Genomic DNA, 17,151 nt, shown 5'->3' with positions numbered 1-17,151 from the left:
TCTGCATTATCCCTCACTTTATTATTGCTATTATACGTTCTATGTGTATTCCAGTTTAAAATCATCTATATTACACAGTATAATGGCTAAATCTTTATTTTCAAAAAGTCTCATCCTTACACATGTTTTAGACTTTACACACATATTAATAGTATAATTTGTATTGAATAATAATGGAGCTATCTTCATCTGTATTATTATTTGTAATTATCTGTTTTATATGTCTATTGGCTAAAAGCAATCTACAATAAAAAACAATGGTTATACCTTTCATTTGCATTATTTTTTATTTTTACGTTTTTGCTTGTACGCTTTGTGCGTTTATTGATTTAAAAGAATCTGTATCAAGTAACACAGGTTTATGTACTGTAAATATTTAAATTCCCTTCCAACAAAATACTAAATTTGTATCGGTCTTTGTCTTTATTCATTACCTGAATTCATTAGAAGAGTCATTTAGGCATTCTAAAGGGAACGAGGAGAAAACATAAAAACAAAAGACTCTTAAGACAGCGAGCGCGCGCATCAAAAGCTAATTCATTAGCTCTAATCCATGCCATGCTTACCGAAGCGAACTTTCTGAAAACTATTTGGCGACCAAAAGCGGGAAAACGCGCCAAGCACGTGGTACCACAATTTGTAACCCCCATAAGATGCTTCGTAAGGAATAATGTTCGTTCATATCCTCTGCGATAGGCTATCGCGGTGGCAAACGTGCTGAATCTCGGTTAGCCGGTAGAAATCAGTTTTATTTGCTATTTATTAGACTGTTTGCTTGTTTGTACAAGTGTTACAGTTTTTTCAAGTTACCGGTATATACTTTTAAATATCCATTTTATATTTTCTGTAAACATTTTGTGATTAAGTAATGTGGTAGATAATCTAAGTTCCTCAGCAAGTTTACTCACAAGTTTTAGGAATTTGAGTAATTGGTGTGAAATAATATCTGAGCGGACTTGAAAAAAATGATAACTAAATTAATTTTAATTATCATTGTGTGCTTTCCATCCAATGGTAAGCTCTTGTTTACTTTATTTATTACAACTTATTTTGTGCAGTTAATATTTTCTGAAATTTTATTTTGGACTTTTTATCTTCATTAATGAATGCAAAATGTAATGCCAATAAAATAAGCTTTGTATTTTGGGATGCCTTTTATCTGTCCGTAAAAAAAATGAGTTGTGTTTTAAAATGTTGTGTATTGAAATTTTAAGAGTTGTACATTGATGATGCAGATCTTAAAGCGAGTTGTTACATAAGGATATGAAGTCCATTTATTATTGAGAACACGATTAGTGCTTTTAAAAATATTGAGTAATAGTCTTAACTTAGCGGTGGATTAGCTTCTTGAATGTTTCAGCTTTCAGTTTTTTCCCTTACGTAACTTTCATGGAGACAATTTCATTTTGAGTCTCCCACAAAAGCATCCTTACTTGGCAAATAGTAATCAACAGGAATTATTGTTGGAGCACGGAAATCGAGTGTTATGCCCAATAACTCAATTTTTGAATATTTTGATTTTCCAAACATTTCGCTGAAAGCTTGTCTTAAGTTTTAAGTAACATGTATTTCTTCCAGAATCTAACTAGTGTGATATTACAATAAACGCTGATTTTACTTTTTGTCAGAGAGACAAGCATTAAATTGATATATTTAATAACAGTTTTAGCCTTTTCAACATAGTAATTGTAAGAAATTTTTATGGTCAGTAATGAATGAAAATAATCATTAAAACAACCCAGTATGTTTTTTTTTTTAACTGCAGCACACCTAAAATTAAGTTATTAAAGTAGTTTTTAAATTTTATGTGTTTGAAAAAATGTTTTACTTTTATATTATATTATTGTTAAATTTGTGTAGCTTATGTTAATCTAAATTTGTATAATATGTTCAACACATGTACATTAATTTCTGCATTTTGGTTAAAATGTGATCAAGTTTTCTTTCATGATGTTTGATTGTCGTCTTAGTAAATCACGTACTTACTGAAACATTCAACAACAGAAGCCATAGGTAATTGAAAATTCAATTGAATTTAAGAAAAGACTATCGAGCAGACAAATAATGTAGGACTAAAGTCGTTTTAAGAATAAACCGGGTTATATTGTAAGAAGTTGCGTAATTAAGTACTTTGTTAAAAGAATTTATTCAACTGTTAGTTTTGCCGAAAGAAGACAGTTTTATGATAAGCTATTACTTTCTATGAGGGGAGGACATACTCAAAATTTTTTCGAAGAACCTCGGAAGAGGGGGGGAATCTGTAATTTGAGAGAAAACATCTATTTTTTATTAATTCTCGAAGGCACCTTGACCTTGCATATATTTTGCAATGATTTACGATCATGAATGCAACATTCTTGCATCAAAAATGATATAATATGTCCTGAAAGAAGAGCACCGTCCCGATTTATTTTTATTGAAAGCATTATTCATGATGCTAATGTATTTTATGACGTTTTTGTGTGTGTTATCCGTCTTCATACATATTCCCTGAAGAAAATTAAACTTCTTTCACCAGATTTCAAAAGCGTAGCGATTTCTAGAGAAAAAAAAAGGGCAGTAATATATTCATTTTGGACACATAAAATGTTTTACACTGAATTATTTCCGAAGAGCGATGTGATTGTATTTGAAGAAAACTTCAGGATTCGTTAGCATGTGACCTTTTTCTTTTTCCTTCTTCTGCCCAAGCTTTTTATTTTGAATAAAGTTAGTTTACCACCGCGAACCATTCAAAGCAGCTCCATTTATGTTCAGATAGTGTAGACCGATTCACGCAATAGTGGTACCTGAAAAATCGACAGGGCAACTAGTTTGGAAAAACTAATTTTAGGGAACCGACCATCGACTTCCTGGTCATGAAAAAAGGCGTTGACTAGTTGGCTCAAAGGATCGATTCCCGAAGGAATTGAAACAGTTTAAGTAAATACGAAAAACGAACCAACATCAAAACCGCCTTTATATAAATTGTGGCATGAGTTGGAAATCTTGAGAAGCCAAATGATTTTAAAAAATCAGTCCCCCCCCCCGCATCGAGCTGGAGAATTCGGCAGGTAAACCACCACAGATTATCGCTTTCTCTGTAGTAACTTTTTTAAAAAATCTTTGAACCTAACTTTTATAAATGTATCATATTTTTAATAATTATATTATGAAGTTGAAAGTATGCAGAAATATCACACTGAGTGATTTCTTAATATGCAAGGAAAGAGTAGTTGAAAACTAGATAGAAATACTAAGTCACTAGATGTTGCTAGACGATGGAGAATATGTAGAATAAAAGAAATTCAATACTTTGGTATTATATCATATTCGCTTTTTCTTCGAAGTAGACTTTTTCATCTGTCCCCGTTCAATGGGTGTTTATCTCAGACGAAATAGTTAATTTAATATTTCTTAGCCATATAAACTATGGAATCTTTATACAGGATATGCGTAGACGCCGTCTGACTGAAACTTGATATTTTGTCTATTGCGGATTTTGAGCAAGTTCTAGAATTATTCAATAAGTTTGTCAAACGCGACGAATTGGGGTTACAATACAATTAATCTAATATAAAATAATGTATAATACCTTTTCCAATGTACGCTAGTACACTGAAATCGATAGGCCACTTTAATGATCCATCTTATCATACGAGGTACTTTTTTGTGATTTATGCATGTACTTTTAGTATAAATACCTTTGCATATTCATACAGTATTCCCTGTATTAATTCATTTTCCTGTATTGTTTGCAGAATGGAAATATCTGCGCTATAATCGTTTCTAGAAAGTAACGTAACTTTTATTAAGAGCAGGTAAATGAGATTACTTTGAAAAAAAATAATGGGAGTTAAAAATTCAGAAGCTAATTATTGAAGAACAGACAGCTGTGTAATTAACAGAAAGACTCTTATTACACAAGAGAAGTACTAAGAAAATTGCGTATTAAGAAAAACAGGGAAAAAGATCTAACGGGTGACAAAGATAGTAATATTGTTTTTGGAAAGCAAGGGTTATTTTTGTACCATATGTTTTATTATCTTAAAAATCACGTTTGGCACTTTTTATTACAGTTTCGCATTTATTATTTACCTTAATGAATTCACAATTGAAGAGGCAAAATATTCTATTGTTATTTTTTGCCGTTTTAGTATATTCATTAAATGCGGCCTCTTTCCTCTTCCTCAGGCTTAAGTGTTTTTTTCTGAAGAGAAAAAATATGATCATATTTAAGAAATGTAATAAAGCAATTCTTTTATTTAGGATTCAAATCGAATTTCCGGAACCAGCTTTGATAGTAGTAAAATTATATGCATTTATAATTCTGCAATCTGAACAATGACACACATTTAAATTGCACAAATTTATATCCTGAGTTATCCTTTTTCATTCCTTCCTTCAATTTAGTTGAAAAGAAGCAAACTTTCTACAGTATGGTTACGAACTCCTAAATCGGATGCGCATATACTGTTTGTGAATATTATTGGAATACATTATGTTGAAGTTAGAGTGGTTTAATTATTTTAACTTAGTACTTTCCGCCGTATTATTGGAATTTGCTTTACTGCAATAAATCCCCTAACCAAGACTAGTGTCGTGGCGCAATGCTATGTAATGAATAGTATTTTCCGGAAATATCCCCAAAGGTTCCTTCTTAAAGATTGGATCTAAATTTGAAGCCTTCTTTCTAGATTTTAACGCACGGACTTCCAGCCTTAGACACTATAATCTAAGGAAATGTGTAAACATAATATTCCGCCCCACAAAGTATTATTTCGTAAAGTAATATTTTGTCTTTTTATGCTTATATTTAATCACACTGTAGTTGTCGCTTGAAATTCTTTTTAGCCGGGATTCAAAATTTAATACAGATCAACGCAAAGTAAGATTTAAGCTACATAACGAAAGTTTGTTTCTTCTACAGCGAAGTTTGCTCCAGATATGTTTAACGTTGAAGTCAAACATTTTTTCCCCCATCGAAAAACTCATCTCGCATTTATTCTTCGTAACAGTAATAAATATAAATGAGCTTACATTTAAAAACAGCATTATCTAAAACAAAGATTGCGTAAAAAATTAAAGACCAAAAAAGAAAACTTAATTACGAAATAAGTGCGATCCCTCTAGCAAATGCAATAAAACTGCATTTAATCACGCGGATGTATTTTCCATTTTTGACGTAGATTGCAAACTAGAATTTCAATGGAATCAAATTGCATACTTATACCTCGGAACAAAGTTTAATTTACAAAATAGTCGAAGATTTGCTCCGCTTTAGAATGTAACACTGCACTATCTTTTCGTCTTTTTCCTAGATGACTGTCTCAAGGCAAAAGCCTGACATGTGATACTTGAAAATTAACATTCATGACGTGAGAAAAATAATACTGCAATCTGAAGATATTCATAAATTTATCTAGAAGATCGAAATTTGAATATTTACTTGTGCGTTTCTACGAATTGTGAGAAGATAATGCATAAAATCTGAAATATGCATTAGATGCCTCCAGACGAATTTCGTATTGTTTAAAATTGCAAGCATATGAAACCTCATAAAATTGCAAGCATTTGAAAACTCAATTTCTATTCATTTTTATATTTTCACTGAAATAATTTTTAGACTAATTTTCAAATCATGTGATTAATAAATAAATAATAATTTATGATATTTATCCATTTATAAATAATAAATGCATGTCGTTAATGTAACCATCAAATCAAAGAAAGACTGTTTTGATTGTCTTGCATCATTCAATCTCAAATAATTTCTTTTCCCGAGTATTTTAAAAAAATTCAGAAAACATGAAAGTATTGAAATTGTGCATTTAAAATTGCCTAATAACTGAACTGATTTAGATTCTCAGTTGCAGCCTATATCTGAGGTCGCAGGTATTTTGCAAACTTTGGTAACATTTTCGAATTTTATTCTATTTTATTGGTTAAAAACTAATTTGTTCATTGGGATACTTGAGATAAAGATGGGAATAATTGAAACTATGAACATTTGCTAAAAGCGATATTGATACAAAGCTAAGAAGAACAGAAAATGTATAACAATTTTCTACTAAATTATGTACCATAATTCATTAATTAAAAATTTTTTATGGTTTTATTTTCCAATACAGAATTAAACTAAAAGAAAAATAAATAACTTCCTTCAAGGGATAATTAGCTTTTTCTCTTAAAAAATTTTAAACACTATTTATGTGCCTTTATTTTTTATAATGCGAGTGTTAAAAACTGTACGATTTTTTATAGTCTTCGAGCTCTGGATAGTTCTTAGTAATTGCTATCCGCTTCTTTTATAAAACTAGGTGGTCTAAAAAAAGAGAGTTTAATGAGCAAATTTGTTTGACTATTCTCTAATCCAAATTACCCAATTTATAATTAATTCTGTGTTTTCGGGATTCTTTTGCACCGATGTTAACTCAAGCATTAGGTATCTGCATGAAAATCCACTGGAATTCTATGTGAAACATTGCGTTGTGGCTATTCTCTCTCTTTTATTTAATTCACACCATCTGCCCACAAAAGTTTTCTAATTTCCAACCTCCAGCAGGAAACACATGTCCGCAATGCCCTACTGGGTCTCCTATTTCTCAGCAGGTTCGTGTCCTGCGATAATCCGACTGGCATTCATGGAATAGTAACTGCTCATTACCCTTGCTTGAGTAGTCATTTACCCTGGATGGAGACAAAAGTGAAAGCGTCCTTTCCTTGGAATCCATTCGTTAAACATAAAATGGTCGTAGCCCTATTTTTTTTTTTTTTTTTTTTTTGGTTTAAACCCAATTTTACGCTGTGTGCGCAGAAGACAAGCAGTGACGCTGCTCTATTGTCACAACTATCGTATTTTGAACATGACTGCCTTTGCTTCAAGTGTTATTATTTTTATATAGGTGTTTGCGTTTATTTATGGAAATGTTTTGTACTGCGTATTTTTGTTTAAGTTGACATGCGTATCAAGAAGTACAAAACATGGCTTTCCGTTAGTGTAACTGCAGTTATTCTTAAGGCATTAAAATAACCCCATTTGTAAGTTTGCATATTATGCAGAATATAGCCTGCCATAAGCTATTTCCAGCAATGTTCTCCACAGATTATAGTTCCTAAAATTCCATAAAAAAGTATTGATCCATAATCATTTCTGATATTATTGGCAACAACAGTAATGAATACAGAATTTATAAAGAAGAAGGATAGATGTTTGTATATTTTTAGAAAATGTGTTAATTTGTGAGCAGATTAATTCTGATTCACGTGTTCTAAATATAATTTTCGAACATATTTAGTTTTTGCTTGAAGCGGGTATGTACATAAAAGGTATCTGTGAATTTAGATGTTGTATTCATATTAATGTTTTGCTTGATGAGAAAATTTTTATAATTTTTGGCAAATTTTTTTTCTTTCTTTTCTTGACAAGAAGCTTTAAATACTGGACATATATTTTATTGTGTTTCAGTACAGGTGTGTCCTTAATTTTCAGGTGTGTACATTTATGTCCCAGGTATAATTTTTCTATTATTTCACTTAGGCCTTTAACTTTGAGGTAGACATACCCAAAATGGCAGTCTTACTGCGAAAATGACTATTTCGTCATTCATCTTAACTCAATATGCTTATCATTTCAATGAACATTTTTAGCGTTTAATTTATAAATTTTATCTTAAAGTTTTCAAAGAGAAAATTGTATCGTTATCCACTCAAAACTCTTAGTTCTAGTTTCGCCATTTTGTCAGTGGATAAAACTGAGGAACATGGTTCTGACTTACAATTTTGCTTTCTAGAAAGAAATTCTCCCTGTATGGCTTTGATATTTCCTTTTAGGCAGAGTCGTAGCTAGGGTTTTCAGCGCCCAGGGACAACTGAAAATTTCGCGCCCCCTACTACTTGCCAAGGATGGAAAACATTTAATTCTAAAATGTCGTAATATCTATTTGGCGCTCGTTGGATTCTGCGCCCGGGAAAAGATGCCCCCCTTGTCCCCCCTCTAGCTACGCCCCTGCTTTTAGGGCATTCAGGCAAATGAAGTAATTAATCTGTTGAGGAATTTTCCACAAAGTAATTTCTCAAAGACTGATGGACATGAGAATTTTGTTAACAGATTTCCGTGTGAATGCAATGCCTGGAATCATTTCAGTAAATCTTGTTCTGTTATTGACTAACAGTAATATTCAAGATATAAAACCTATCCGTTTGAAGATTTTCCTTGTAGATGATCCATCAGTAAGTACTTCAAAATCGAACCAAACAAGCTTATAATTTGTCTTGATTTCTACGTATAAAAACAAACTGATAGGTTTCTGCCCAGTTGAGTGGATACTATTAATTTCATTCCGTTTGACCTCGAAACAATGGGAGAACCAAACGCACGTCATGTCCCAAAAAAGTAAAAGTCACAATTGTTGCGTGCTCAAGGGCAGGACTCAATTGGGATTAGGCTGTGTGTGGGAGGGGGCTTGTGGCAGATGATATAGATTCGTTCGACAAAAATGTGATACTGCGTTGAATTCAATGCTATACGTACAGCATATAAACGCATAGAACCTTTACCTAGAGCTAAAAATCTATTAGTTTAGGTATTAGTCATTTATAAACTTACGAGACCTAAAATTTGGTGCAGAAAAATATGAACTTTATTTTATGAACAGCGCGATAACCTGCACCTTAGGAATCTTTTTGAAGTTATATGTTAAATTTAAAACTTAAAGGAGCGAATATCCAAGACTAAAAGGGCGATTATATATCTAAGATTGTAACCCATATAACCAATATTTAAAGTGTGAGGATTTAAGATCTAAGAGAGTATATGCAAAAGGAATTTAATAAATAAGTCTCGAGAAAATTAATTTTGCGCTTTTAACGCATTTGTACCTTCTTATTTGGTAATCTTACATCTGAGGCTTTCCCGGTTGGCAAATAGTATGATTGGTTGTCCATATATGTATCGTCTGCATACCATCAAAATCGGAAGTTCTTATCAGTTACATGATGAGTGAGCAGCTTGCCAATACTTTTTCAGTTACTCCTGTTTATACGATTATGTTAACAAGGAGAAAATATTTATAAATCTGCCAGTAGCACAGCTGTGTATATATTTTCAAAGAAAATTTAAATCACCAATTAAGAAAATGTTTGCTTCAAAAGGATGTTCATTTATCCTTATATATATAATTCAGTTTTAACTAGAATCGTTCTTATTATCTCTTTAGTTTTCCTGTATATATCAGTAGAAATTTAGTTTGAACAGGAAATACATACTAAATGGCTCAAATTTACTTTTCATATGGTTTTTATTTAAAGGTTTTAAATATTTTTCTTATTTAAATAGATGACAAATCAATGTATTATCCACAGAGCATTACCCAAATGCGCTATACAGCTTTACATTTTAATTATTATCTTCGTGCAGATACATTGCTTTTTCTCATTTTAAATTTCAACTTCGTTTCCTTATCAGCTATGTGACTTGTTTAAACTCGCATTCTGGGACTAACTAATGAAAAGAAACAGGAATGAACATAAAGCCTGTTTTATTTCGAAGTCAGAAAAGAATTCCTTGTCCATTTACGAAATATATCTGTTAAGTTTCAGAAAATAATTTTAAATAATATTAGCAATTTTCTAAATTACAGTTCCTGATAGTTAGTGGAAAGATAGTGTTCTGTGACTTTTAATATCTGTATTTGGTGTGTAGGTTATAAGTCGTGTTATCACAGCGTTATAAACCATTTATACTAACTAAAGATCTATTTACCGTTATGGATGATTTTAGTTAATGCTGGGAAGTCAACACTAGTTTCTTCACGAGGAAAAAGTTTCGTTACAAAGAAGGAGACAGGGGGAGACCATCTACGATGTATAATCAAACTATACCACTCTTGGCAGTGCTGCTGCCTTGGAATCGTAGACGCTTAGCGCCCATTTGCGTCTTTCCCACCCATCCACTTTACATTTATTTCTTTGAAGTTATGAATGTTTAAAGCAAGACTCTTACTGCTGAAAAACGCTATTTAATCTATCAATAGGACATTATTCATTTAAAAGGCATTACGCATTATTTATTCCTGTGTCGTCTGGCATTTGTGCCTACATTATTTATTAGCTCTTCTATGCAACAGCAGGACGCTCCGAAACCCTACTCTCAGAGCAGCCACTAACAGTATCTTTTTCGGCAGCAATACAATTCATGAAGACTTCAGGATCTGCAAAGATCCAACAATTTTCACATCTGGCAGAATTATGTATGAAAATCTCTGTGATGTTAAACAGGAAGAGTTTTACGGAAACCGTAGACATCCCACAGCAGCAGTTGTGAGGCAAATTAAATCTTTTCTCTTTTTACGGTAGGGGAAAGAAGGGTACGGCCCTGGGGAAAAATTAATAAAATTCAAATAAAGTATTAAAATTCAGACTTTTTTAATACATTTTCATCCGCTTTTATTCATAACCTCAATAATTAAATTTTCTAACACAAGGTACAGTAAAATCTACAGCTCGCGCTTGTTAGTTTATGAATGTATCGAGATAAAGAAGTCAGCCTGGATGTTTGTTTCAATGCATTACTTGTTTTACGGTTTCAGAGAACAACAATTTAATCGATGTTAACTTAACGCGTTACTAAAACTCATTGTTTCGATCATAACTTCCAAAAAAAATTTTCAGTATCCATATTTTTTTTAAATATTTGAAAGGTGTAGTTTTTCAGAAGTTATAATAATTTTCCGTTCTTCTGAAAGTGAACTTTGCACTAATTAATCGAGAGCAGGTAGTGAACATGAAAAATATGTTTCACCTACAAGGAAAACCTTTTTTTTTTTTTTTTTTTCCCTGATCCTTTTGGGTTTTGGCAAAATCAGTTCTTTGTATTTCCAAATTAATTAAAATAGGGAATAAAATAAATAAATAAGTAGGCAGAGGAACAAAGTTCAGCGTCTAATACTAATTTGAATGACAGCGGTTCGAAATATTTCAGCAAATTGAAGAAAATAATAACAAACATATTCTTAAAATTTAACACACAATTAAAACTATCAGAAAAAATTAAAGAGAAGGGGAAGTGCACGCGGAGTTTGTTTTAGCACTCATTGAAACTTCCTATGCACAAATTTCTGCGTATATGTTTGAAGCATTTACAAGTAAAAGATCATTGTTTTCAAAATGAGATCAAAATAAATGTACGCTGCATAAGGATGTTAGGTCTTGTTAGTTTGATTTGCTTTTGTTGTATGTATTCATATTTTTCAAAATACCTTTTGACAGATGAAAAGAATGTTAGTAATTATTAAACTGCGCACTTATGATGCTATATATGACACTATACACGACGAACGTATGAACACTATACACGACGGTGAGAAATCAGGTTTGAATACTTCATGACATTAGTTTCTCTGCAAATGTGTGGCTGATTATTTTTATCACATTTGTGCTGGAAACTTATGGTTGCACATAAAATCAGCAATGTTTTTTAATGGGGGGAAAAAAAAGGCAAAAAATCTGTATTTCCTTATCGAATTTATGATAACGAATTTAAATAAATTATTAATCTCTAAATCCGAAAACTTTTATTAAAATTTCTTTCATCTAGTTTCTAGTTTTATTTATAGTTACATTAAAATCATTCATAAGGCCAAAAATTTGTTTCTTCTCCGTTCTGTGCTCCTGATTTCAGGAGAAATCGCAAAAGTCTTTGAAATCGAAACGCTGGAAGTATTATTAGACATCCTCAAAGTAACCTTACACAGGTAACATTAACACCAATTAACTCCAGACAATCTTAAGTTCGGTATGTATCTGAAAGGGTCACAAAAAAGTATCATGTCGTCCCTTGTTCAAATAATAATAAAGCATTTTTTTCAGTAAAATAAAGTATCACGTTGATGCAGCATCTGGTAATTTGTCAAGAAATCGCCATAAGTCACCGTACATGGCGACCATTTTTTGCGTATTTTGGTTCGGTCTCGGTATCGCCGTAATAAATATTGTAATTGAATAAATGTAATTAATCACTGTATTAGCTGTAACCATAATTCGACCCTCATACTGCTTTCCAGTAATTTGAAGAAGCAGAAAGTACTAGAAATATCTCCGCGGCGGGTTGAAAACTATATAAGGTCAGTGAGAGCATCTGCTCACAGTTGCTGTTGTTAGCTCAGCAAGAGTTTGAGTATAGCTTCGCTCTTTAGCTGCGCTTTGCATTCAATTGTCTTTAAACGTTCATAGTAGTTGGAAGTGTAACTACTGATTGTACTGTGATATTGTGAAGAGTTGTACGACTATTTTTGTGGGAAGTTCTAGATCTCTGAAGTGTTTATTCTGTTAAAATAAATTTTATCAATCTCTCATCGGAGCTGTGTGCATTCAATCTATTACGAAACCCGTAGGCACGCAACAATATGTGTTTATCTCTAAAGAATGAAACAATGGCAAAATATTTTAGGTTTTGGAGTAATTGGCTTCGATATAATTTATCGTCATCATCTCGGGTTAGCGAAGTTTCCGTTTTAGTGGGATATTACTGCAAATGTTTAATAAAATCATTTGAACAAATAATTACATAAGGCAGATTTTTTAGATGTCAAGCCTTAAAATAAAGTCAATAGCCTATTTTGTGCACAGTATCAGAATAATTTTTAAGTCATATTTAAAATTCATCATTTTCCAATTTTTGTAATGTCCTGTGCTGTAGATCTTTTTTGCACTTCTGTGTTGAATTAAAATAAAATATTAAGAAATATTTACCGTGCTTCACTTTCTAGTTCCTTATGTAAGATACGAGTACACGTTCGAACTTTGTTAATGGTTTGTAGTGGATAATTTCATTTGATGGTCAGGTAGCGAAATTAATAGATTATCTAAAGGCCAAACTGAGTACTTGTTTAAGGGAAAGAATTATTATTTTTAAGGTAAACTAAAACCTTTTTTTCTTTTCTGTCTGATAATTTCAACTCTGCACTGGACGAAACATAACCATTACTCAACTTATATATGCTGCAAACGTGGAGATGTCTGGTCGCTTTACATAACGCAGCTTTGAAATGTGTCATTTAAAAATGAAATCATGAATTTCAAAAGCCGGAAATATTTTGAATGTTACGCTGCACGCTCACAGTTAATATCGTCTGTTTTACGGAAAGTTATGATACCCGAGTTGTCAGAATTCATCTTTGCCTGATGCAAACAAAAATGTTTTCGGTCATTATTTGGAGCTTTCACTTGGCTTTTGTTACAGTATTTTCCAGCCATCGTTCATTATCAAAGAAAGCAAACCAACAAAACTTTTTTCTTGATGCTTTCTCTAAATTTTACGTCGTGTTTCAAAATATGCGTGTCCTTGATTATTTTATATTCGCTACAGATTATCAATAATTAATCAGAAAAACCGGGAAAATTTGAATCGTTTTGAATACGCGGTTTCGTCTAACAATATTTTCTTTATTTTATGTTAAAGGCTTTCTGAAAACGCATTTCTCATATATACCGGGTGATTTAAAAATGTCTGACAGAAATGTAGAGGCAGGTAGAGGAGATTTTGTATCGCAGTATATGTGTGTGGTCATATCGCGTTGAGGTGTTACAGGACATTGTTGAAAGGCAGGTAAAAGTGTTCTAAGTGCACATAAAATTATCATTTTCCGTACAAATTTCGAGTGATATGCATCACTACACGATTGCAGATCTCGGCAACATGCATTTTATCTGCGGGTTGGCGGACATAAAGCGAAGCAGCTGATGAAAGGAGATACTTAGAAATGGTTGTCTGTACTTCCTTTGTATTAACTGCTCCATTTCAAAGGCAGCCTTATAGATATGCATGTTGATGAGCTCTGCTTTTGTACTTCAGTGGGACGGTGTCAGATCACCTGGGTACCTGGGCAAAAGTCCTACCCCTTGTAGAAAGGTAAGAAATTTCGAATGCTAATGCAAACGTAGCAAAAAAAGATGCTTGTAAGATTATTTTTTAAATAACAAGTTAATATCCGAAAAGATATATTCACTAATTGTTGGAAAAACCTAAATAATTGATCGTATAGGATTGGAATGGGAAAGCTGCGAAGAGCCGTCGAGCTAAAAATAAAGTATATTAGGTAGTGCGAATCAATTGGCACTCTGAATCCTTACGAATAATGGTAGAAAATAATACATGATATACAGATTAAAAACAAAGCACATAATTAAATAATAGGCAGTAAGAATAATTAATAGGTGGAGATTGATCTGACATGCAGGTACCAAAAAATGTGACCAAAGATGTAAGTACAGTTGAACAGGAAGCTTAACAGGCAATGCAATATAGTAAGGTGAATAACACCAACATTCTAAGTAATTAAATGTTGTGCATAGCACCAAATATATCCTCAAATATTGAGAAAACAATAAACAGTTTACCTAAAGAATTATTTGAAGCTTTAATTTCTGGGATTTTGAGGTAATTTTTGCTAGTACTTCTCGAAGGGAAATACCCTCGAACATTTTACCTAACTCCCTAAGGAGTTTAATAATTTCAAGAAAAGCACTAAAGCTAGTCATCAGTATTGCTTGTGTTGGAATCATTAGTACTTGTGGTATGGTTAAGGCTTACATTACTAGTGTGCAGATTTTTTGCAACATCAGAATATGCTTTGTTTTTAGTAACTTGAGTAGTTTTCTTAAGATAATTACCATTGAAGCTAAGGTTTACATAATCATTAGCTTGAATATTGTCAGAAGGGTTACAGCTGAAAACATCGTGAACGAAAACGTCGCGGAGAAAACAACGCAAGGCGAAAACGTCGGGCTACAGAACATCGTGGGAGAAAACATCGCAAAGAGAAAACATCGCAGTCCTAAAACACCGTGGTACAAAACATCGTCGTCGAAAATAAAGCGGTTCAAAAACTTCGCAGTTTAAAAACATCGTCGTCGAAAATATCGTGGTAAAAAATAAAGTATCTGCAAATCATCGCGTAACGATAACTTCGCAGACATGCTTTTTTCATGGAAAGAAGGATAATTTTTACTTTCATATTTTTTATTCACTAATAAATTTTTGCTGAGAAAATAAGAAGGAAACTTAAGCATAGAAAATTAATGCAACTTGTATCACTCAATAGAATTTTAAACCGACATAGTTAACTAACAAAGGCCATTAATAAATCCTTTTTCTAAAGTTTTTACTAGTAATTTTTCATGAAAAGTATAATCTGTAAGTTGCCTTAAATTAATTATGCAATAACTTAATGCAATAATTTAACTTTCAGCAAAAATTTATTAGTCAATAAAAAGCTGTGAAAGTAAAAATTATCCTTCTTTACATCTTGCGCTCACAAATCCTTATGAGAACCATATTTCCATTTACAATTATTAAAGCCTGAAAAAAAGCATGTTTGCGATGTTATCGTCATGCGATGATTTGTATATACTTTATTTTTTACCACGATATTTTCGACGACATTGTTTTTAAACTGCGAAGTTTTTGAACCGCTTTATTTTCGACGACGATGTTTTGTACCTCGATGTTTTAGGGCTGCGATATTTTCTCTTTGCGATGTTTTCTCCCACGATGTTTTGAAGCACGATGTTTTCGCCTTGCATTGTTTTCTCCGCGACGTTTTCGTCTGTGATGTATTTGTCGCGATGTTATCGGCGGACACCGTCAGAAGGTTTATTAGTTACATAGGGTGCAGGAAATTTAGGACACTCACGAAAATTCGCAGTATGCCCTGTTTGATTGCAGTTACAACAGCATACAATTTCTAACCTTTTTTTTGGAACAATCAGCTGTTTTGTGAGGACCAGCGCATTTAACACATCTGGGCTCTAGCTTGCATGTATCAGAAGAGTGATGGAAGTGTTATCAGTTATGACACTGCACAACACTTCCATTTACAGTATATTTTTTAACAGACACATAGAAATCTAAAAATTTGGCAATATCGTAAATTTTTTCCACCCCAGGGGTGTTCTCCACCTGAACTTGGAATAAGGGCATGGGGACCCCGTTTTGATGCGATGCATGCGAGTAACTCGCCTTACTTTAAATCCTAACATGATTAATTCATCAGAAATTTCTTCAATTGGGCAGTCAGTGGGCAGGCCACGGAAGACAACTTTAACTGTTCCTTCAAATTTCGTTAAAATCACATAGTGATAAACATTTTTCAGGTCTAAATAATTTGTAATGATTCTGTGATCCTCTTCTAAGCTGGGAAAGGTCTTAAGGAAGTTCCCATTGACCTTACCCGCAAATTCACATTTAGCTTCATTTTCATAAAATCACCGAATTTTGTTTAACCATTATGGGTCCGCGTTTTGGCTTAGCCACATTAGTGGTGTCCATATTATCATTTAAAATTTGCACATCATTCTCAGAATTATTTACAGATAACTGTTCAAATTTGTTTTTAAGAGGAATTTCAACATTGCATTTGATAATTTTGCTGGGTCTAGCAGTATTTTTAGGAACGATATATCCTTCATTACCATCATTACCTTGAGTCTCATTTATTACACGTTTTGAAATTTTTTTAGAAGCCCGACGTGGTTTAGGTTTACTATTATTATTCACATTAGAGTTACTAACATTCTTATCTGGGTTATCAGTATTTACATCATCAACATTTGAAACATTACAGGTAGTATTAACTTTATCAGTAACACATGAAATTTTACTCATATGCTTTTAAAACAAGTATTTCTTCAAGGGTTGCATTTGCATCAGAAGGATTCAGAACGCAATAAGAATCGCACTTACCTTAATAAATGCTGTAGATTCCTTCATTGAAAGCTTTGGTTTTTTTCATAGTCCACGTGCGCTTTCTTGATCACATCCTCGTCTTTCACGAATTCCATAAAGGTCTCTAGAGTTTTCGCATCACGTGAAATATTCTTTTGAAGACTGTCCATAAGTATCTTAGCATTCACAAAGTCCGTAGCCGAATAAGTATCCTTAACTATGAGGTCTTGCCAATTATCATCAAAATTACGACTGGCATATTTTAACAGGTCATCCGTAAGCGTAAGAAGTTAACTCACCATCTCCGCACCCCAATTCCTTTATAAAATCTGTTACTTCAGTCCCTTTAATGCCTTTACATTTTTGCCAGATATTTTTGTATCACCCTGTATATAGACAAGTTTTCGTGTTTAAATTTCGTTTGCTGGAAACATCTGTATTTCATTTCG

General features: G+C 32.6%; 1 protein-coding gene across 1 annotated transcript in view; it reads left to right on the top strand.

Annotated features, from left to right (window-relative positions):
- The first annotated feature begins 677 nt into the window (after nt 1-677).
- Nucleotides 678-17,151, top strand: part of LOC118184200 (uncharacterized) — a 233,200-nt gene continuing 216,726 nt past the window's right edge. The window contains exon 1 of the mRNA XM_085807600.1: nt 678-1,014. Coding sequence (XP_085663726.1) covers nt 966-1,014 — 49 coding nt within the window. The 5' untranslated portion in view covers nt 678-965. The remainder of the gene's footprint in view (nt 1,015-17,151) is intronic.

The sequence above is a fragment of the Stegodyphus dumicola genome, chromosome X1 (genome assembly GCF_044657685.1).
Source record: "Stegodyphus dumicola isolate Sdum_Otavi_A_Nest chromosome X1, ASM4465768v1".
Taxonomy (NCBI): Eukaryota; Metazoa; Arthropoda; class Arachnida; order Araneae; family Eresidae; genus Stegodyphus; species Stegodyphus dumicola.
Note: the sequence above shows the minus strand (reverse complement) of the source record. Positions and strands in the feature narration are given on the sequence as shown.